The 21,837-nt window shown below is 44.1% G+C and overlaps 1 protein-coding gene across 5 annotated transcripts in view; it reads left to right on the top strand.

Annotated features, from left to right (window-relative positions):
- Positions 1-386: 386 nt before the first annotated feature.
- The window catches only part of LOC127608903 (rho GTPase-activating protein 42), a 57,176-nt gene continuing 35,725 nt past the window's right edge, over positions 387-21,837 (top strand). For 4 of the 5 annotated variants that reach the window (XM_052078397.1, XM_052078398.1, XM_052078399.1 and 1 more), the window contains exons 1-3: positions 389-725; positions 9,948-10,043; positions 12,534-12,595. In XM_052078397.1, coding sequence (XP_051934357.1) covers positions 572-725; positions 9,948-10,043; positions 12,534-12,595 — 312 coding nt within the window. In that variant the 5' untranslated portion in view covers positions 389-571. Of the gene's footprint in view, positions 726-9,947; positions 10,044-12,533; positions 12,596-21,837 lie in introns of all 5 variants that reach the window. The other variant, XM_052078401.1, reaches the window with a different exon arrangement.

The following is a 21,837-nucleotide window of genomic DNA, read 5'->3' on the forward strand; positions in this document are numbered from 1 at the left end:
TTAAACCCCCTCCCCTGTTTTGAAACATAAATGTGAACCCCAACTTTGACAGGCTAACATCGGCTTTTAGCCATCATTTGAAACCCTAAACCTGTCTTGAAACCCAAATGCCTGCTGAAAATCCATCCTTGGAAACCCGACCTGACTTGAAACTCAATTTTGAAACCTAAGCCTGCCTTTGGAAGCCCACTTGAATCATCAGCATCGAGTTCGAAACCCAGCTACGACATCCTAACTCTTTGTTTGAAACCCGAACCGCGTCTTAAAACACAAACGTCGTTCTCCTTGGATTCTGACACCTTCCTTCCTCGTAACAAGGGTGGTGGGCGTGGGCCCCCCAGCCACCAGCAGGAGTCACGCGACCACCGTGATTAGACGGATGCCGCCCCCAACCAACCCCCAAGCCTCCAACTTCGAACCACAGCAGCCGGGGACCCGGAAGTGAGTGGGAGAGGAGCCGAAAGTTTGTCGCGGATAACTTTTTCTTTTTTTTTTTTTCTTTTGGTGTGTGCGAAGGAGGACGCGAGCGGAGAAGGCGAAGGAAGGAGAGCCTTTGGCCCGGAGAAGAAGCATGGGGCTCCCCACGCTGGAGTTTAGCGACTCCTTTCTGGACGGTCCCGATTTCCGAGAGCGTCTCAAGTGTCACGAGTTCGAACTGGAGAGGACCAACAAGTTCATCAAGGAGCTCATAAAGGATGGAAATATGCTCATCGGCGCCCTCAGGAGTGAGTAAAACAAAGAAATGATAATAAACCCAATAAACACGTCTGATTTCACGTGAAAAGCAACGACACGCCGGGTGAACGACGAAGGGCGCGTAATAATGCACGCAAATGTCATTTGCGAGGATTATTGAGTGGCATTTATTCCATTTGAGAACACTTGGAATAGTTTGTTTGTCCTTCTCGTTGGTTGCAAGATGAGACTTGCCTCACTGAGCACTTGAGAGGCCCCGAGGGAGCCAAGTCGACTACTCCACATTTTGCTTTGGCTCTGACTGACTCTGTCCAAAATAGTGCTTCTCAAACTTTTTATACCCAGTACCGCGTTAAAAAACAAACAAAAAAAAAACACATCAATAAACTGCAATCGTGTAGTAACCTACGTGTTCATTGATACAGACGGCAGTGTTTTTTTTTAATCGTATTGTCATCCTCTGTAACTTGACGCAGTTTGGATATTAACACTGTGTTGAAATATAGGGGATGGGGGGTGGGGGAACGGATTTAAATGAATCAGTTAAAAATAATTTCCACACAGTAAATCCAAATTCGACCTCAATATTTGAAAAGAAACAGGCTGGCTTGAATCATTTATTCAAAACCATAACTCAGACATGCAACTAATATTTGAAAAATTAACGCTGACTTGAAATTCCAAGTGAAATCCCGAAACCCTAATCCAGGTTTGAAGTAAAAAAAAAATATTTAAAACCAAAACCCCAATTTTAAATCCCAACCTTGACTTTGAAACCCTAAGCGAAAACCCTAATTCTGGCTTGAAAATCCAAGTTTGAGATATGACATTGAAGCCCTAGACCAGGCTTCGGCCTCATGAAACCCCAAGACTGTCCTGAAACCTTACTTTGAAATCCTAATCCATGCTTCAAAATCAATTTAAACAGTTCTAAAAAGTTGTCTTGAATCCCAAACCTAGAACTAACTCAGACTAAAATTTTGGAAGCCCAAGATTGTCTTCAAACCTCATTTGGAACCGGAACCCTTGAAACCCCAATTGGAAACCCAAGATGACACAAAAAGCCCCAATGTGACCCCCCCCAAACCCCCACCCCTTTGTTTTGAAACCCCCTGAACATTCCTTGAAACCGTAAACCTACGGGAGTGACATACGTGCCTTATCGTGGTTGAGTTTGGTTGAAAGGATTTCGTGTAAGGCGCAATGGAAATGCTTTTGTAGCTTTTGGAGTGGGAAAAATCCAAAGACAAAGAAAAAAAAAAGAAAACGCGTCTGCACGTCAAGTTTCTTGCACCTTATGACCAAAGTGTCCAACCGGTGAAAGGCATTTGACTTGACCCTATTGTGAGTCCCCCCCCCCCAAAAAAAAAGACATCCTGCCTTTCTTGTTTCCTCACTTTCGTCCGCCATGTCAAATTCTACCAGCCAGTTGATAAAATCCACTTGTTTGAGTTTTTTCGGGGATTGAAATACTCCCAGATTGGATTTAACAGGCCCGGTTTGTGTGGAAAAGCTGAAAATGGGTCGAACCGAATCGTCTGGAGTTGGAGTAAAGTGGAAAGAACGACTGCTGATGGAAAGCTAGACGTAAATCATTGATGGTTTTTAACTTTGGGCGCCATGGCCATTCGAAGAACTGCCATCCGTAAGATTTTTATTTATTTATTTTAAATAAGGCTATTTAAGGTTTTTCTTCTTCTTTAGTAATCTGAAAATAAATGTCTATTTTGTCCTTCATTTTTATGTTCTGTATTTAAATACAAATGCATATTTTTAACTTTTACTTACAAATACACTTCTTTACAAGTGACTGTGATGTCATTTTCTGAGGATTTTGACGCAGCCACAAATATTGTGTAATGTAATTATAAGCACTATAAGCCGCCAAACGAAAAGCTCTTCTTTCATCAGAAAAGTTTGTTTTCACCTTAGTCTGTAGAGTAATCTGCAGCAGAATTTATGATGGTTTCACCCAAAATAGGTTTCTTGTCAAAAAGCAGAAAAAATTCGCTTCTTTCTAATATCGGTCGCGACACATACACTGTTTGTGCCATCCATACCTATACATATGGTGTTCAAACATAAAGTACGGAAACGTGTCCAACTTCCAACCTGTTGGCATTTCTTTTCTTCATAATCGACACGACAAGACGACACAATTCACCGCTGAAACTTTGTCCACTCAAAAGCTGTTTTGAACTCAAATACAAAAGTGATGTAACACCACCATCTACAGGGATGTATTTGTCATTACACTAATCAGCTGGGCGACTGCACGCCTACTCGTTAAAAAACAGAGTCGACATATCTATTTTGTGGTGGCAGGAAACTGTTGCGTTGCAGTTGACGAAATGAAACATCCAACGGCGGTGAATGACTTCAGGCCCAATTTTCAATCTGGTTCATTCCTTGTTTATTGCCCTAAATTCTTGTGGAACGCTTCCAACTTTAAAAATTCCCCCACCTTTATGATGTCGCTTTTGCTATGGATTGGCCTCTTTCAAGCACCGGCTGTTTCTCTTGCAGCTTTACATGAATGGCAGTCCAAAGCATCCTGAATTTATTGTGCCAAGGGTAATTGATTCCAGCTGCAAGTGAGATCCATCTGCATCCAGCTAGCTACTTGATATTCACACCTGGTCTCTGTAACCACCGCTGACTTGTATTAATTCCCCCGGTGCGGCCGCGCTAATTGAATACACTAATTTCGCCTTGGCGAGCCGAGAGAGGGCTAGGAGGGCGAGAGGGAGGGAGGAGGGAGAGAGAGCGAGAGAGAAGGCGATGGGCAGTAATGATGCATCTTCAGTTTGTCTGAAGTTAGCATCAGTAGTTGTGGTTTTGCTAATGGATATTTTCAACTCTGTTTTGGGTGTTAGAAAAAAAAAGCTACCATAATTTCCTGATTTGCTGAGTTAAAGACGCTCCCTAATGAGGTACGCCCCCTAAAATCACCCTTAAATCCTTTTTTTTTTCTTCTCTGTACTTGTGTGCATCATAGTGAGCCAATTTGTTGGTGTCCTTTTATCATCAGAGTGAACGAGATGAATAAATAAAGATCCAAAGCATACCAATTAATACAATACAATACATGCTGATTTATATAGCGCTTTCACAACAGCGGCAGCTGTAACATGTGTGAATGTTTTCGAATAAAGGTGTAAAATTATGTTTTCCCCTCTTCCCATTTCTAAGATGGTCTTTCATGGCATTTTTAAAATCATTTTTGTAGTTCTAGACACTCTTTTCATCATTTTGGTTCGCTACTTTTTATTTCGTCACTTTGCTTTTTTTTATGTCCTGAATTGTTGTATGTCACTGCTTTTAAATGTTGTACTTAAAATTATGTAAAGTGCACTGAGTTACCTTGATTATGTTGTGCAAGTGTATATGCGGCCCAAAAACTCTGAGAAATTTAAATGACCCCTTCTAGTGGGCAAAAATAATAATTACCGTACACAAAGCTGACATTTTAACATAAATTCCGCACTCTCCCAAATGACGTAGCATGGAGATTGTTGCGTTTGGCGACTCTACAATGTGCAAGTAGTTAACCAAATGCCCTTATGTGTGCATAATAAATGATGTGAAGGGTTGTTGCCAATGCTAGCAGTGGTAAAGTGGGTACCTGATCCACGACAATACGGTTTATTGTAACTGCAAGTTGATTTTTATTGTTGTTGTTGTTGTTTTCACCACACTGCCATCTGCTGGACACTGCTGTCACGAATCTATCACGTGAATGCAATTTATCAACATAAATCGAGTCCATGGCAGGCCATCATTTTATTTCATGATGGCACGTTATTGCACCTGATGCATGCCTGTGCATGCTCAGCAGTTCTCTGGGGGGGGGGGACAGACACTAATGAATGGTTGACGCTATGCACAATGTTATTATATATGTCTGTAAACAGCATTTTCAATCGTACCGACACGGTGCATATTTTAGCCGAGCAATGCGATAAGGGCAAAGTTATTAAAATAATAATACGGATCCGTTATCACGTCGGCTTTGGCGCTCTGGGACGTCTCCGCATTGATGTGAGGACAGATGACGCTTCTGAGGCTCTGCCACAGGAAGTGTCCTGTAAACATGCTTGCTTGTGTAACCATCCCACCCCCCCACCCGCACCCTCCCTTGCATTGCATTTGGCCTGACATCACTCTGGTTTACTGCGGGGGTGTTTATTCTTCTTTATTCTGTGTGTGTGTGCGCCGAGGGACTGAAATCTGTGGAACGCACTGGATGAAGTCATGTTGCAGAGATGAAGTTGATTTTCTGATTTCGCTATTTTAGTTGTGTTACTTTTTTAAACTCCAGCCAATTATGATGCAATATAAAAATAATAGAGGTAAAGTCAAATTCTTTTACGATAAAAAAAAATAAAAACGGGGATAGCAGTGGCACGGATGTGTGTCAATCACTGAGCATTGAGAAGGGCCCAGGGATGGGAGTAGATTTAATTTCAGAAAATCACAAAAAGTTGTGACCAAAAACCTTTCTTTCTGACACAGATTGATTGAATACTAAAACCTGTTCAATATTTCCAGTATAGAGAATGAGATGAGTAACGGAAGGTTTTTGGTTTCCCAGCCTACATGGTGGTGGGAAAAGTTGCGTACACTCTGTGATCTCACGGGCTTGTCTTTTAGACTTGGGGGGGCCCCCCTGTCGTGCGACTGACAGACTGCTGCAATGTGGAGTGCAAGGAGACTTACCTGAAGAGGGGGGGGGGGGGGGTAAGCCTCCACGTTTCATTTCAATCAAAGTGGCACAATGCGCCCCGTCGTTTCTCCCCACGCCACCGTTAATCCGGGGCAGCGTAATAGAAAGCGGCGCGCTCCCCTTCTGGAAAACGTCTTGGGCCCTAATTAACAGTGATGAAATGTGTTCTTTGCAGCATGCTTTTGTGCTTGTTTTGTTTTTTTGTCCCACCCTCAACCCACTGTCAAAGATGGAGCCCTATAGTTCAGTCTGTACGGAAATCAAGAATAACACCTTGACCACATTCTTTTGATGTTGAGAAATGAGACGGTACAAGACGTCAAAAGTGATTTGCAGTGCATCCGGAAAATATTCACACTTCCTACTTTTTCCAATATAAGATAAGATATCCTTTATTTGTCCCACACTGGGGAAATTTACATCCTCCAGCAGCAAGAATGTATGTAGAAAGAAGAAAGGAGAAAGAGAAAAAAAAACCAAACATCTTTCAATTAAATACAATATGAACACAATGGATAAATCGCAGTACTATTTACAAATTTACTTCACATAATTTAATTATTATTATTATTATGATTGTTATTTTTTTATTCATCAGCCTGACAGCAGTCTTGTACTTCTCAATAGTTATCGAAGAACACAACGGCAGTATAAAATAACGCCAATAAAATAAATGCACTCACAGGAGATGCTGATTATTAAATGTATTAACGCAAGCAGATTGCTTCAGGCTTGTTTTGCTTCCTTCCGTTGAAAACTCATTTCTTCCCACTGGCCTTTAAATCGGCTTGAGAATTTATTCGGTTTTGATGTGTAGGTTTCTGTGCGCTTTAATTGCTTTCTTTTTTTATTATTGTCTTCTTTTCCATTTGTGGACAGCCCTGTCATTGGTGTTGTTTTTCAAGTGCCTCATAAATAATTTTGGATCGGATGTTTTGATACTTGAAGTTGGCCGTCACAGGTTTTGCTCTCACCAACCGATCAGAGGATGGAAAAAATGCTGACATCATCAAGGTGGTGCTCATTAAAAAATTCATGGAACAAATACTCGCGTTTAGAATGTAAATGTAGGCCAGTGGTTCTAATGGCAGTGGAGGCTGCACTTTGCTGTCAGTCTTTGGAGTTCATTTCAAGCGTTCGGTGGTGCAAATACGAGGTGCATATTGCAGACCCATCTTTTGCATTAATCGTTGCCTTCTGAATGACAAAGCAGACCGTGCAACACCGAGACGGCATGCGGCGTTTTTGGACAGGCATGCCGTTGCCGTGGAGATGAGATTGCAGCGGTCACCCTGGGGGCGTCTTTGCACGTCGGCTGCTAAGTGGCGTAGCCGCTCCATTCGAGAGCCCGGAGCATCACTTGTGTGATTAAACCTGCGCACAAGGATGCCCCCATGGCTAATATTGTTCTTGCCCCCCCCACCCCCCCCACCTCCCCGCTGTGCCGAAGGATCATTTCAGCACAAAATAATCTCACGCTGGGCTGGATCAAATGCTTGTCGAGTGTAATAAAATTAGATGCAGCTATTTTGAGACCTTGAATGTTCTTCTAATAAGTGCAAAATGTTTTCTTTTGCCGGGCCTCGCTTTGCAACGACGCTTTCATCACACTTTCGTCTCCTCTCTTGTCGCGCTGACGGTGAGCTCAGCAAGACAATTTAGACCTTGGCTAGCTCGTGTTGCTATCTTTATTTATTTATTTTTTATTACCCCCCCCCCCCCCCCCCCTCCACACCCGCCCTGGCTCGTCCCGGCTCCCGTTGGCCACATATAATCAAAGTGTAAGGCAACAAATTCCCTCCTTTGTCAAGCGCAGATGAAAACGAGCTATCTGGGGAGCCGTGACATCTCTACTTGGCGCGCACGCCTTGCGAGTGGCTGCTTTATTTGGGGCTTTTATCCCTTATTTCCCTGCTGTCTTGTAGAGTGGAAGCTAATGGGGTCTCTCGTGTTTGCTGCTGTATGTCAGCGAGCCCTTGCCCCTCGTTGTTTGCTTTGTGTTGTCGGTGATTCCACTTGCAGCGAAATGCATGTAAATGGAGAAAAGGATGAAATACTGGAATGTTAATTAGATTTTTTTTTTTTCAACACTTATTGTAAGAGAGCATTTAGTGATTAGCATCGGCGTCTGTCGATCATTTCGAGCGGGATTGAGCACTCCTATGTTGAAGAATCTTTGTATTGTTAAAATTGGATTTCTGCAACTCATTACCACCACACAATTATCCAGGCAAGGCTGGGCATCTTTTTCTTTTTTTTTTTGCCTTTCATGCACAAGGTAACTCATTTTGCTTTGCATAATTAAAAGTGCAACATTTAAAAGATCGCCAGCCAGCGCCTGAGCTGCACTGTGTTTGTCTGTTACAGTTGATGGATCCTAAACCACCAATCTGTTCAACTTCTTGTCCCTTACCTAATACAATATGGTCAATGGAGAAGTCAACCTGTCTCTGCTGTGTACCAAAAGAATAACAACAACACAAAAAAAAAATACATGACCTTTTACAACGCACCTGAGTACATACAGTTTCTGAAGGAGCAAAACAAAATAATAATTCATTCATTCATTCATCTTCCTAACCGCTTGATCCTCACGAGGGTCGCGGGGGGTGCTGGAGCCTATCCCAGCTGTCTCCGGGCAGTAGGCGGGGGACACCCTGAATCGGTTGCCAGCCAATCGCAGGGCTCACAGAGACGAACAACCATTCGCACTCACACTCACACCTAGGGACAATTTAGAGTGTTCAATCAGCCTGCCATGCATATTTTTGGAATGTGGGAGGAAACCGGAGCACCCGGAGAAAACCCACGCAGGCCCGGGGAGAACATGCAAACTCCACACAGGGAGGCCGGAGCTGGAATCGAACCCGGTACCTCTGCACTGTGAAGCCGACGTGCTAACCACTGGACTACCGGGCCGCCCCAAAATAATAATTGACCAGGTGAATTCATGGATCGTGAACCACAACTATGTGAGGAATCAGGAAACTGTTTGTTTATCTCAGAAATAATCCCTCAAAGGTGGCGTCTAAAGTCCAACCAAATCTTCTGTAGCCATGGCATCCAATGAAGATTCTTTTAGACGCGTCATGTTTTGTTTCTGTATTTGGCGGCTTTCCTGAACCCAAGTCAAGCATCAGACAGCACACGATCTCATGTTTGTTCCGACGGTTTTTCGCCTGTCTGAATGTCAGCGCTCCGAGATCACCCATTATTGATGGCCCCGCGAGCGCCTTTCGACTGGCGGCGAGGTATCGATCCGAAAATTTGCAGCCGCACAGACAAAGTAGGCGGCGCGTCGGAGGCGTAATACATCTTCTGGAACCGTAGCTCTAAGACGGCACTCGGGGCGGCATTTGCAAGCGGTCATCGTTCACTCTAATGTAGATGCCTCGCAAAGAGGCTTTCAATCTGAGGTCTGGCTGAAGAGCGCACAGCGATATCATGTAACGGCGTTGAAGTGTGTTTATGCAGTTTGGTGATCTAAAATCATCCCGTTCTTTGAGAAATGCCACTCAGTCGTAAACTGGGGTTTCTCCGCAGATGGTGGTGTTCCACAAGGCTTGCTTCTCAGTCCACATATTTTTACCGGATATGCTACATCAGGGGTCATTACCATTGTAGCTGGTAGCTCCCGTGGACCACATGTATAGTCTGCCTCACAAAGAGGCTTTCAATCTGAGGTCTGGCTGAAGAGCGCACAGCGATATCATGTAACGGCGTTGAAGCGTGTTTATGCAGTTTGGTGATCTAAAATCATCCCGTTCTTTGAGAAATGCCACTCAGTCGTAAACTGGGGTTTCTCCGCAGATGGTGGTGTTCCACAAGGCTTGCTTCTCAGTCCACATCTTTTTACCGTATATGCTACATCAGGGGTCATTACCATTGTAGCTGGTAGCTCACGTGGACCACATGTATAGTCTGCGGGCAAAATGGCTAACGTTTTGATATCCCGAGTGTTTTGTAGAAGTGATCATTTGAAATCGCAAAAGCTTGTAGAAAGGGCTGCAGCAAGTTTGCTTTAAATGGCCGACTGGTTTTAATTTTTAAAAAATCAACATTTCATACAGAAAATTAGCTCCTGCATCACTTTCATTTTGAAACAACTTTCTTCCGCATGACGGAAAACATAAACCTAAGGCACATTTTAGCACCTTCAACATGTTTTAATTAGTAAAGATGTTCTGAAATCATTTCCTCCGCCTCCACGCACAAATGAAGGCTGTGTGAATAATAATTCCAAGTGAGGAAACTCTCAGCTCTGAAAAGTGTCAAATATCACGTGTGAAAATGCATAGCCGGCAGAGAGCAAAAGTCTACGTTTTATGGCAGGATGATGGGGAACAAAGTGATGACAGTTTTATTCGGGTGTTGGTCAATAAATTTGCATATCCCAATCAGTGGACCATGAAATGTTCATGATCAATGAAAAGTAAACATGGTCGTGGCTCAGGTCACAAGCAGGGACTAAATTGGCAAAGTTGGTCTTGGGTTTCCTGATCTTTTCTGCTCTCTCCTTGGTCAGATCTTTCTGCCGCTGTCCAGAAGTTTTCCCAATCGCTGCAGGAGTTCCAGTTTGAGTGCCTCGGCGATGCTGAGACGGATGATGAGGTGAACATTGGTGAGTTCAGCCTGGCTTTTTCTGGCACGTATTGTGAGTCTCGGCGTGGTTTTTTTGTTTTTTGTTGTTGTTTTTTTTCTTATAGTTGGTACCACTCAATATAAAAGGTGTACTTGGATTACCCTCGGAATGCTGCGAACCGTGCATCTAGGCCACGTTCTTGGGAGTTCAAATGACACGACACTCGGGTGATCAATCGCCAATCATGTCCTCAAAGTCCGCAAGACAAGAGGGCACCAATCAATTAATGATTGTGATCTCCATCTCGAATGCGAATTGTTCTGTGGCGAAGTCGGCGAAGTGTACCCCTCAGTCAGTGTCTAACTGTTTTCCGCATGTATAATTGACGCGATCGATTGTTTTTGGGGGGGGCTTTCTCTGAAAACTGTGCGAATGTAGCTAATGCTGTGGCCCATAAAACGGAGAACATACAAGAACGTAGCGTTCCGTCTCACCACCACAGATGGAGGGGGAAAAAAAGAAAGAGGCCATGATTACTTTTTGAAACACTATGTGGAAATCAATCCAGTCATCAGTGAAGTTGAGCCCGACCATGCAAGTCCCTCGACCGACACTGGTCTCGTCGCCGGCCTCTCTTTGATGCTCCCTACTTCAACCGCGGCACGCTGAAACCCCGTGCACTCGCCGTCGCACGGGTTCACCTGACCTCCCATCGATTCGGCTCCATGACATTCCCATTCTGCGGAAAATCGATACCACCAAAGGATTAATGCGATGACAGATTTTTTTTTTTTTCAAGTTGCATGCCCTTCTCCTGAAAAGTCGATCCCACAGCCTTCGCGTGCGAGGCGAGCTTTAAATCTCTATCACCCTGCTAACGTGAGTTACATTTCCTCTTGCAGGAAAAAAAAAAGTCTCTATAGGGTACGTGTCCACTCATACTGTGGAAAATCTGATGTATCTGTTATCGCAGTGCTTCCAAGCCATTATCTGTGGCCTGGTATCGGTACAGATGCGTGCTGTGCGCATATCAACGTGATCTGGTGCAGCGAAAATGTGCGTGACAGCAGCCACTCAGTCGACCATTTCCTTCTCTGCTTTCGCAAATTGAAGAAGTAAACCGGAAGTAGAAGTAAAATGCAAAGAATGACTGAACTTGCGTCTCAACGCGTCTAACGAGCATCCGTGACTTGGCGTTAGCTACAGAAAATGAGGCTACTTGTGTGGCGGTACCTCCGAAGCGACGCCGTCGAACTAAAGCCGTTGTGTAAGGCGTGACGTCCAAAAGAAGGCAATACAAAAATCCCGTTGAAATATTTGAAGGAGTAGCGACCAAGTGATGATATGTAAAGCGCATTTTCCACAGCCTGCCCAAGGAGCGCTAGCAGTTTAGCCGCTACTAGCTTGACTGGCAGCCACCGGAACAAAGCAGCAATCGATCACGTCATTTGCAAGTAGCAACGATAACTGTAAATATGTCATTGACTATTCTTACAGATCACGTCAATATTATTTAAACTTATCTTCCAACATTTTCCTGAAAAACAAAATTCAGATGATTTAATGACAAAAACTCTGTCGCTTCCGCTAGCTACACAGGCTAAACATAGCACGGTGTGACATCTTAGTTATTACAGAAAGTGCCCAAAAGATGGAGGGGAAAAAAAAGCACTTCTGAGCAAAGAACAGAGGGTACGTTCCATAGAAAAAATAAATATTTTGACCTCAGAATGACATAGACGTCTGGGAACTGTTTGAAATTGTATGATAATATGTCTTCTTTAAGCATGCAATCATTTAGTAGGTACGGTTTCTTTTTCAAGGTTGTCTGCACTTGTCTTTTCTTCACCCGCCAAAGTGATATGCACGTTGCACCAACCCTTGACTCCGATTGGCTGTTTTTGGAGTGTCATCAGCGGTTCCCTGAGAGCTTTTGTGTGCTTGATAAAGGAGCCGGTGGATTTAATGGGAGCGCGGGATGAGCAAAAAAAAAAAAAAAATCATTGCTCGCCTCACTTTAAGGATTTGCTGTCTAAATGGGCCAACGTGTCTGCAATGATGCATGGCTCCCCCATGCCCGGCTGGTATTGGTATCAGCGGCCAGTTGGCGAGCAGTGACGGGCAGGCCAAGAGGCTTCCCTCAACCGACCTCGCAGCTTGTAATATAAGCCGCAGGTGGGGCGAGGGAAGGGAAATAAAGGGGATGTAATCAATGGTCTTTGCGGGTTTTAAAAAAAAAATGTATTTATTTATTTATTTTTGGGTGTTCGTTTATTTAACATTTTATCTTCCGACAGCTGCGTAACTTTATTGCATTCTAAAATATGCCGAGGCGAAAGCTCGGAGGCTGCAGTTTCCATAAAAATTTTAGGGCCTGGCTCTGATGCTTGCGGCGAGCCGGGAGCATCTGACGTTTAATGACTCCGCCACGACGCACTGCGCACGGCGTTGACGCCCCTTGTTTAACTAATGCCGTTGCATCTGTAAACTGCCGTCTGTGTTCAAAGTTTCTTCGTAATTCCATTGCAGCGCAGTCCTTCAAGGAGTTCTCCAAGCTGCTCAACACGGTGGAAGAGGAGAGACGACGCTTGGTAAGAATGCAGCTTGGTAACGTTTAACGATTGAACTGATGTTGAAATATGAAACTGCTAAAAAAAATAAAAAAATTAAAAGAACACCGTGCCTACTGTGAAACAAACGGAAGGTTTTGTTGTGTTCTGGGGCTGCTTTGCTTATACCCGGCACAGGTTGTTAGCAATCAAGGAAATCTCAAGACTATCACATCATTCTGGAGCAAAATGTGTTCCAAAACATTCATTCATTCATCTTCCGAGCCGCTTGATCCTCACTAGGGTCGCGGGGGGTGCTGGAGCCTATCCCAGCTGTCTTCGGGCAGTAGGCGGGGGACACCCTGAATCGGTTGCCAGCCAATCGCAGGGCACACAGAAACAAACAACCATTCGCACTCACACTCACACCTAGGGGACATTTTAGAGTGTTCAATCAGCCTGCCACGCATGTTTTTGGAATGTGGGAGGAAACCGGAGCACCCGGAGAAAACCCACGCAGGCCCGGGGAGAACATGCAAACTCCACAGAGGGAGGCCGGAGCTGGAATCGAACCCGGTACCTCTGCACTGTGAAGCCGACGTGCTAACCACTGGACTACCGGGCCGCCTGTTCCAAAACAGTAATCGCATTTTCTCTCATGGAGGCAGCACTTCACGCATTTCATATCGTCTCCATCCTGTGAGAAACACCTATGTGCATTTTTGTCATGAAAAAAAAAAAGTTCAGACACCCCATGAATTCTTAGGTGTCATCCAGTGTAAGTACGAGGCATGGGCAAATACTGGATTCTGAAGGTGAGCAAAAATATTGGGGTGTCATACTTTGAAAGTTATTGTTCTAAAATTACCTTTTTAAAAAAAATATTTCGGTGAAAAAAAATATATATATTCACAACAGAAAAAACTGTACCATGTGACGTTTAAACAAATAAATGTTTCATATTTTCCTTCATTGAGCGATTTTTAGAACACGTCAGTGGGGATACTCATGTTGACCTTGGGGCTAACTCGGACCTGTTGTGATGTCACAAAAACATTTTCAGAAATGGGCAGCTGACAAAAGATTGACGCGGTTGTGAGATTTCACACTCGATGGCTGACTACCGAGTCCCAAAAAGTCAGTTACACATTAATCGTCCCCTCTCACCCGCCGAGAAAGTGAATGCAGTTCCTCAGCTAGTCAAAAGTAGCAACTGCTACCCCTCGACGACGGCCACTTATTTTTGTTGTTTTCATCTGGCTGCTTGAATCACTTGGAGAAGTGCGTCGCTTGCCGTTCCAATCTTCTGTTTTTGCTTTTGTTCTTTTTGTGATTGTTGGGGGGGGGGGGGGGGGGGGGAAATTGTCACAGCGCAATGGAATGGCTCAATGTGAACTTGAAAACATTTTAGACCTGCTTAATAATAATGATGATAATAATCCTTTGTTGCATTAGCTTCGTGTTTATCAGCCACCCACAGGGAAAACGGTAACAAGCCTTGCATCAAGATGACTCATTACTATTCAAGCGTCTCATCGCAAGAATAATACAATACTTTTTGGGCATGGCGTGATACTGAAATTAATGAAAACAAACCAAAAAAAAGGGAGCATTTGTGTTTATAGCCTCTTTGCCATGTGCCAGGACAGATAAGACTTGTCTTTTTATTGTCATGCAGTACCAGTGGGAGGTGAGAAAAAAAGATACACAGTACATGGAGCCGGTCAAAACTCCTGAGCAAGGCGCAGTAACGGTTGTCATTTTTCACAGAAGATAAAGAATATATCCATGCTTACAAATCATCTCAAATTGCGTGTCTACCTGTGTTGCTCCATCATTTGTGTGCACATATTGATTTGCTCACAATTTAATGGCTTGTATCTAAAAAAAAACTAACGTCGTTTCGAACCGCAAGGCACCGCAGTACTTTTGCCGCCGCTGTATATTACTGCGTTCATATTCACCCTGTCATCCTTGTTCTTAAGGGAGAAGAAAATAGCAGCGATGTCTGTGCCCAAAGGTTGAGACACGAGCGACGATGCAGACATTGGCGTTGAAGGCCAAAAAAACATTTTAGATTTTCCTCAGTAAACCCTTTTTTTTTTTTTTTTTTTTTTTGGGCTTTACAATCTACCACCAAACTGCCAGCCCATAAATGCGGCATACACCGATGCCGCATTTTACCATTTAGTATATTGAGTGATAAAATCTAACCTACTCACGGTTTGAAGAGAAGGGCAATAATATATTTGAGATCCGTCTCCCTCGCACCTCCTCCCTGTCTGATAGTGAAAGTGCAGCAAAATGTTTACGACGGCGTTGCCCTTTCGAGCTACGGGTCACCTGTGTGCTCGCTAAAGATGAAGTAGAACATCCGTGCGTCTTTTAAGCAACGCAGTGAATCAGCCTTTTGGCAATTTCCTCTTTGCAAATTCCCCCGTGCAACCCATCTTAACTCACCGATTCGCTCAATTGTGTGCTCTGTCTAAAATTGCCCGACGATGGCAGAAGACGGCGCCAAAGCCCTAGTTAATAGGATGGTCGTAATTACTGGCGTTGCATCGATAGTTTTGGCCGGTTTCTGCTTTCTTTCGATGTCAGAGGGGAGCGAACACAGCAGACACAAACGAAAAGAGACTTTGACATCTGTGAATACTTGTTTTGATGGTGATGATTTCAGTGAAGGCCAAAACATCATGATTTTTTTTTTTTGTCTAAATCATCCAGCCCTATAAGTGTTATTATCGAATGTACAGGTGGCAAACTCAAGGCTCGGGGGCCAGATCTGGTCCGCCACATCATTTCATGTGCCCCATGAAAGCAAATCATATATGTCAAGTTTCATGATGCTTGTGATATTCATTCATTCATCTTCCAAGCCGCTTGATTCTCACTAGGGTCGCGGGGGGTGCTGGAGCCTATCCCAGCTGTCTTCGGGCAGGAGGCGGGGGACACCCTGAATCGGTTGCCAGCCAATCGCAGGGCACACAGAGACGAACAACCATTCGCACTCACACTCACACCTAGGGACAATTTAGAGCGTTCAATCAGCCTGCCACGCATGTTTTTGGAATGTGGGAGGGAACCGGAGCACCCGGAGAAAACCCACGCAGGCCCGGGGAGAACATGCAAACTCCACACAGGGAGGCTGGAGCTGGAATCGAACCCGGTACCTCTGCACTGTGAAGCCGACGTGCTAACCACTGGACTACCGGGCCGCCATGGTTGTGATAATCTCTTCCAAATTTTTTCTTAGATTATTTTCCAAAATAATTCTTAGATGTAATAAATAACGGAGAAACTGTATTGTAATAATTTTCTTGTGACTAAACCCCTCATGACAGTAACTTACCGGTAAACAATAGTTGAATAAACAGTTCTTTATAGGCTTCTAGTCATAACGGCCCTCCGAGGGAAACGGTAATAGAAATGTGGCCCGCGACAAAAATGAGTTTGACACCCCTGAACGGGTGACGCGTTCAGCCTAGGTGGAGGTCTGTGATTTCCTCGCCGCGTATGGCCTCCCGCTGACCGCTTAGTTGCTGTCAAGTTTGATCAGCGCTGGACACGCGGCAACTTACACGGCAGTTTCCTCGGCCATCTCGGCGCGCGTAATGAGGCGAGGACGCAATGTTCCAACGAGACGGAAAACCTGAATTGTGAGAGAAAAAAAACAAGGGCAGAGTTGAAATCAGAAGAGCGGGCGAAGCAAAATCCGAAATGGACAGACAGACGGACGGATGGCTGGTCTCAAATCCCCAAACCCGCCGCTGGGTTTACTGCCCATCACCCTGCCACCTTGGTGCGAATGGGGCCGTCGTAAATAATTTAAAATGTTTATTTATTTATTGGGGGGGTGGGGGGGGGGGTGTTGCACGGGTGTCTGGGCCCCATCGATATAGACCTGGCATTGAAAATGCGCGTTATTAACCGATCCCATTCCGGCCTGCGTGATTTAAATGTCCATTAGGCGAGAGGACAGAGACTCTTTTGAACGAGCTGTAAATCCAAACAAGATGAATGTGCTTTTATGGAATTTGCCATTAGACTAGCCACTCACTGCCAATAAAGCGCTGCCTGCGTGAAATATAATTTGCTCCGTTGGTTGCTTGGCAAATTAAAAACAAACAACAAATGAACTGGGGCTGAGATAAACTTTGATTCACAATTACAACGCAGATTGGCCAACCCTCGCACGCCACATCGTGTTTTCCGCCGACATTTCAGGATTCATTTAAAAAGAACGTAAACTTCATTTGAGCTTCTTCAAACTTTTGGATGTCCGACTGCTTCACGATTTTAGTTTAACGAGGAGCTGAACCACAATGTTCACAACAGGTGTTTTGTTTTTTCAAGCAAGTCATCATTTGCACTTCTGTGACTTTTACACTCTCTCTCTATATCTCTCGGTGTTTTTTAAAGACGATAAAATCTTTGTTGCGCATGGGAAAATCACTTCTGTTTTATTACTGAATTTTGTTTTGTTCCCAAACTGTGATTTGAAATCCATGGTACGAGCCAAGTTTATATGTTCATTTTATATATACAATATATATAATTTAATATTTTTTTGGTGGTATCGGAGCACACCTACTGGTTACAGATAAAGGAAGAATATGGAATGAATGTCTCTGCAAGATGTTTCCTCGTTCATTTTATTTTGATTTTAATAATGCAACATGTTGCAGCCAGTGAGACATTTGGAGGTGGGCGTGTGGGTGGAACCTTCTTGTTTTTGGTTTCCTTTTCTGTTTTGTCATTGTCAGAAATCAAATTCAGGTTGGTCCAACTCCCTTTTTCTCCCCTTTCACATCTGGACTCAATAAGTGGTATAAAAATAGATTCACCGATAAGGCTTTTTGCTGAAAGCGCAAACATCTGACAGCAGATGGGGAAGAAACTTTGTCTTTCCTTTCACCTCAAGCGTTTCGGATTGACTTGTTCCACAGGTCCAATTTGCTCGGGCTGCATCCAGGCATGACGGCATTTATTGGCTGATGCCTTGCTGGGAGGCCAAGCTTAAAATCATGCCATGATTGGCATAGACACCAAGACTTCTCAAATTCACTCTTTTTAAAGTACTTTGCTGATTTAATTCACCTGCTGGTGGTCAACTTGCTAGTTGGCAGAACAGAGGCAAAGTGCTTAATCATGGTGGAAATCACTGTAAAAGCAACACACTGGTGTATGTAGAGCCAGTTTATACCTAAAGTGGAGCTAGCGAAAACATATACAGCGAATCGCGGCATATCCACGGTTCTGTCTTCGCAAATTGGGCATCTTCATAGCTTGATCTCGAATAGAAAGGGTTCACAGGAGTGGGGAGGTAGCTGAGGAAAAACCAAATGTTGTAAAACTATCCAGTACACAAACGATAAACATTGTTTAAACACACTGCAAAGCCAATTTAGTGCAGTAAAATGAGGGAATAAATGGGTCATTAAGATAGATAAAACAAATAATGTCGGTCTAGTTGAAGCAAGCTAATAGTTTATGTAAAAGTGGCTACTCCAATCGCTTCTCATACTTCACTGGCAGCTAAGAGTTTAACATTATATACAACATCTGGTATAAAATGAAAGAATACAAATGATGTTTGTGTAACGCTTGTTATTGGTTTCAATGTAGCCAATACCGACAGTGTAAATGTGGCTAGCACAGACATTGCAAAGCTAGCTAATTAGCCAAAGCTAGATACAACATGGTGCCCTGTGACAGAAGACACATTTGCACATCTCTTTTAATTGTACCCTGTTAGTTCCACCGGGGTGTGTGAATCGACCCTAGGTTACTTCAAATAAAGAGATTTTAGTACACAAATACGAATAGTGTAAATGCAGACGAAAAAGTTATGATGTTTGTTGTACATACGAGCTAGCCTCAAATCAGCTGTATCTGGTCCATGTGTTTGATAAGTTCTGCTTAATGAGAGTTTTTTGTTTTCGTTCACCAGAAAACAAGACAATAGGAAACACTGGGATACAAATGCTGCAACACGCGTATTTAAGACTGCTTGGGGGGGAATAGTGTTTTGTTTTGTTTTTTCTCGTATAAACTTTGGCAAGTCGATAAGGCTGCACACATTCGAAAGTATCTGCTCTTGTTCTTTTTTTGTGTTGTTGTTGATGGAGCTTATATGTACAAGTATTGTACCCTCAGTCATAAGTGCCAGGTTTTAATTCACATTGTAATTCACGTCTTCTCCTGCTGCTTTTTAAAATGAACAACAAAGGCCTCCCGATCCCTTAAGTGCTGTTTGGCTTTGCGGACTCCAATTTATTTCCCACGTTGACACTTTTCTTTAGGTTTACATTTCCTTCAACGGCCTTTAAACACATTTCAAAATCAACCATAACCATTTCAGACCTCGGACAGAAACAACACTGTCCAAAGTGTGTGTGGCAGAATTAAGTGTGTGTGTGTGTGTGTGTTTGTGTTTGTACAGTGACTTGTGCGTGTGTGTGTTTGTACAGTGACTTGGCCCTGTGGGCAGCTTCTGTGCTGTCACGTGAACGCAGGAATGTTTCCAATGACCCTGAAATAACAGTGCCCAATAAAGGCAGCCGTTGTTCTCGGCAGACGTGTGGGCCCTGAGTGTGTTTGATGAGCGTTGGAAAACTATTTGGAGCAGATGATAAAAACTTGCAGGGCCATGAGCCCTCAGCAAATTTGAGCTCAGATGAGAATATCAGCCCTAACCTCAACTGTGCAAAGACTATGTCAAATATTTGACGTAACCACGAAGCTCCAACTCGACAGTGTGGTATGGGTTGCATGAATAAGGTTTCCCAAAAATAATTGACCGACTCTTTGACTGGCCATTACTCATACATTTTATTTGAATTTCGGTGTTTCTTGACATAGGCACGTCTTATAAGTTTAATTTGTTTACCTCAAGCTCATATCTCCTCTTGTGCAATTTTCTTCATTTAAATACATTTAAACATAATAAAATCATTCCGGTATGTTTATTTTATTTATTTATTTTTTTCCTTTCTTGTTGTGCTTTTACCGGGACAGTAAAATGACATTTAGCGGCCCAAAATGACTCCATACCATCAATTCTATGGTATCGGCATTTGTGGGGTGGGGGGATTGCAGTGAAAATGCGCCAACTCTCTGTCGGAACGGGGCCGGTGTTACGGTTCAACTGGCTTCCAGATTAACTTGCTCCCATTTTCAGCAGTGGCTGAACCTATGAACCCATGATGACAAGAAGTGAAATTACGCTTACCCTCTGGAACATGAGTTGGCGCACTTAAATGGGCGCAACATTTTTGATCCTACATCCACTTAAGTGCCTTGGCCAGGTGGCACAAGTTAACCTTCACCTTGTGCTCAATGTGTCCGCCCATTTCAAGTGGCTTCTAGGAAGAAACTTGGGCTTATAGTTCAGTCGAACCAATGATGACAAGCTATGCATAGCTGGAAATGGAATTGATATAAAACATTAAAAAAGCAAAAGCATGGTTGCAGCAAAAATGAATATACTAATCTCAAAGCTAGCATTAGCACTTTAAACAAGCCAATGTTAGCCACGGCTGCTAAGAGTGTAGAGTGGTGCTGAGAACCTCCGCGCAGTGGAATATTTTTGGGTATTTTCGTACAATGGTTAGAAATAGGCGTTTGCACCGTTGTGGGAGTGAACATAGCCAACACAGGTGAGGTGCGCGGTTATCCACTCAGAGACCGCCTTCAATTGTGCATCTGTGTGACAACCACCCCAATCGTCCCTCAACCGCCCTTACCAAAATCTCATTTCACGACCTGCACCACAACTTAGACCTGCTTTCACCCGGTTTAAAGTCTAATCTAACTTCCGCCACCAAATTGCCAGGTGCGCCGGGGGTGTGGAATAGTGTGCGCCGGAAGGTCTAATGATAACGCGATAAAGTAGACTGGTCCCGGCACGAAAATAAATACGCGCGAGTGTGCCTGTCTACGAAAATAAAGCCCCTAAAAAAAATTTACGATAAAAGTGACATCCATCCATCCATTTTCCGAACCGCTCGATCCTCACTAGGGTCGCGGGGGGTGCCGGAGCCTATCCCAGCCGTCTTCAGGCAGTAGGCGGGGGACACCCTGAATCGGTTGCCAGCCAATCACAGGGCACACAGAGACGAACAACCATCCACGCTCACACTCACACCTAGGGACAATTTAGAGTGTTCAATCAGCCTGCCATGCATATTTTTGGAATGTGCGAGGAAACCGGAGCACCCAGAGAAAACCCACGCAGGCCCGGGGAGAACATGCAAACTCCACACAGGGAGGCCGCAGCTGGAATCGAACCCGGTACCTCTGCACTGCGAAGCCGACGCGCTAACCACTGGACTACCGGGCCGCCATAAAAGTGACAATATTGCCATATTAAAGCCATAAAACAACACAATGCACTTGTGGTGTCTGCACCAAACAGATCGCAGTGAGAAAAGCTGAGCATTATTTACCATGTTCTGCACTGCAAGCAGATGTATTTTTTTTTCTTTAGTTCTGAAGCCTACATCTCCAACAACAACACTGGAGTTCATAATCCTTTCATGTCAGCGTAGCTAGCACGCAGCAAGGAATCTGTTGCTTCGGTTGGGCGCATCACACAGCTGTAGGGAAGCGGTCCGCATCAGCCCCCTAAACTCCATTCGATGGGCATCGCAGTCAAAGAATCGCGTGAGATGGGCGAGAGTCCCCGGGGAGCCACCGAGCAGCTTCACATCAGGTGCTTTGCGCACTTGTTCAACGGCTTACTCGCCAATGCAACGTGAGGCAAGCGTGTCGCGTCGACTGTCCGTGTTGGATTGCAGCAACACCGTTTTCTTTTTTTTTTTTTTTTAATTACGCTCCTTCTCGACTCACTCATGAAGAATTCATACTGGGGAAGGCGTTGCTTCACATGGAAAGAGAAATTCCACAGCGTTGACCTTTCCGACTTGGATAGTTGCTCGTGTGCGAGTGAGGGAAATATAAGGCGGTAAAAACATAATTGTATCACATTAAACACCGTTGTGGTTACAAACGGTGGACTGCTAGGCGAGTCCTCGTTTTTACTCTCATACGAGCACGGTGTCCTTGTTTTCAAGGTGCGAAAATTGAGGGTCTCTCTTTGCCGGAATTGGAGCCTTGCCACGAATTGCGAAAAAAATTTAATCGGCCCCCTAAAATAAGTCCATATTTTTTGTATGATAAATATACCTGAGCGGCCCGGTAGTCCAGTGGTTAGCACGTCGGCTTCACAGTGCAGAGGTACCGGGTTCGATTCCAGCTCCGGCCTCCCTGCGTGGAGTTTG

This window comes from Hippocampus zosterae, chromosome 10 (genome assembly GCF_025434085.1).
Source record: "Hippocampus zosterae strain Florida chromosome 10, ASM2543408v3, whole genome shotgun sequence".
NCBI classification, from domain to species: domain Eukaryota; kingdom Metazoa; phylum Chordata; class Actinopteri; order Syngnathiformes; family Syngnathidae; genus Hippocampus; species Hippocampus zosterae.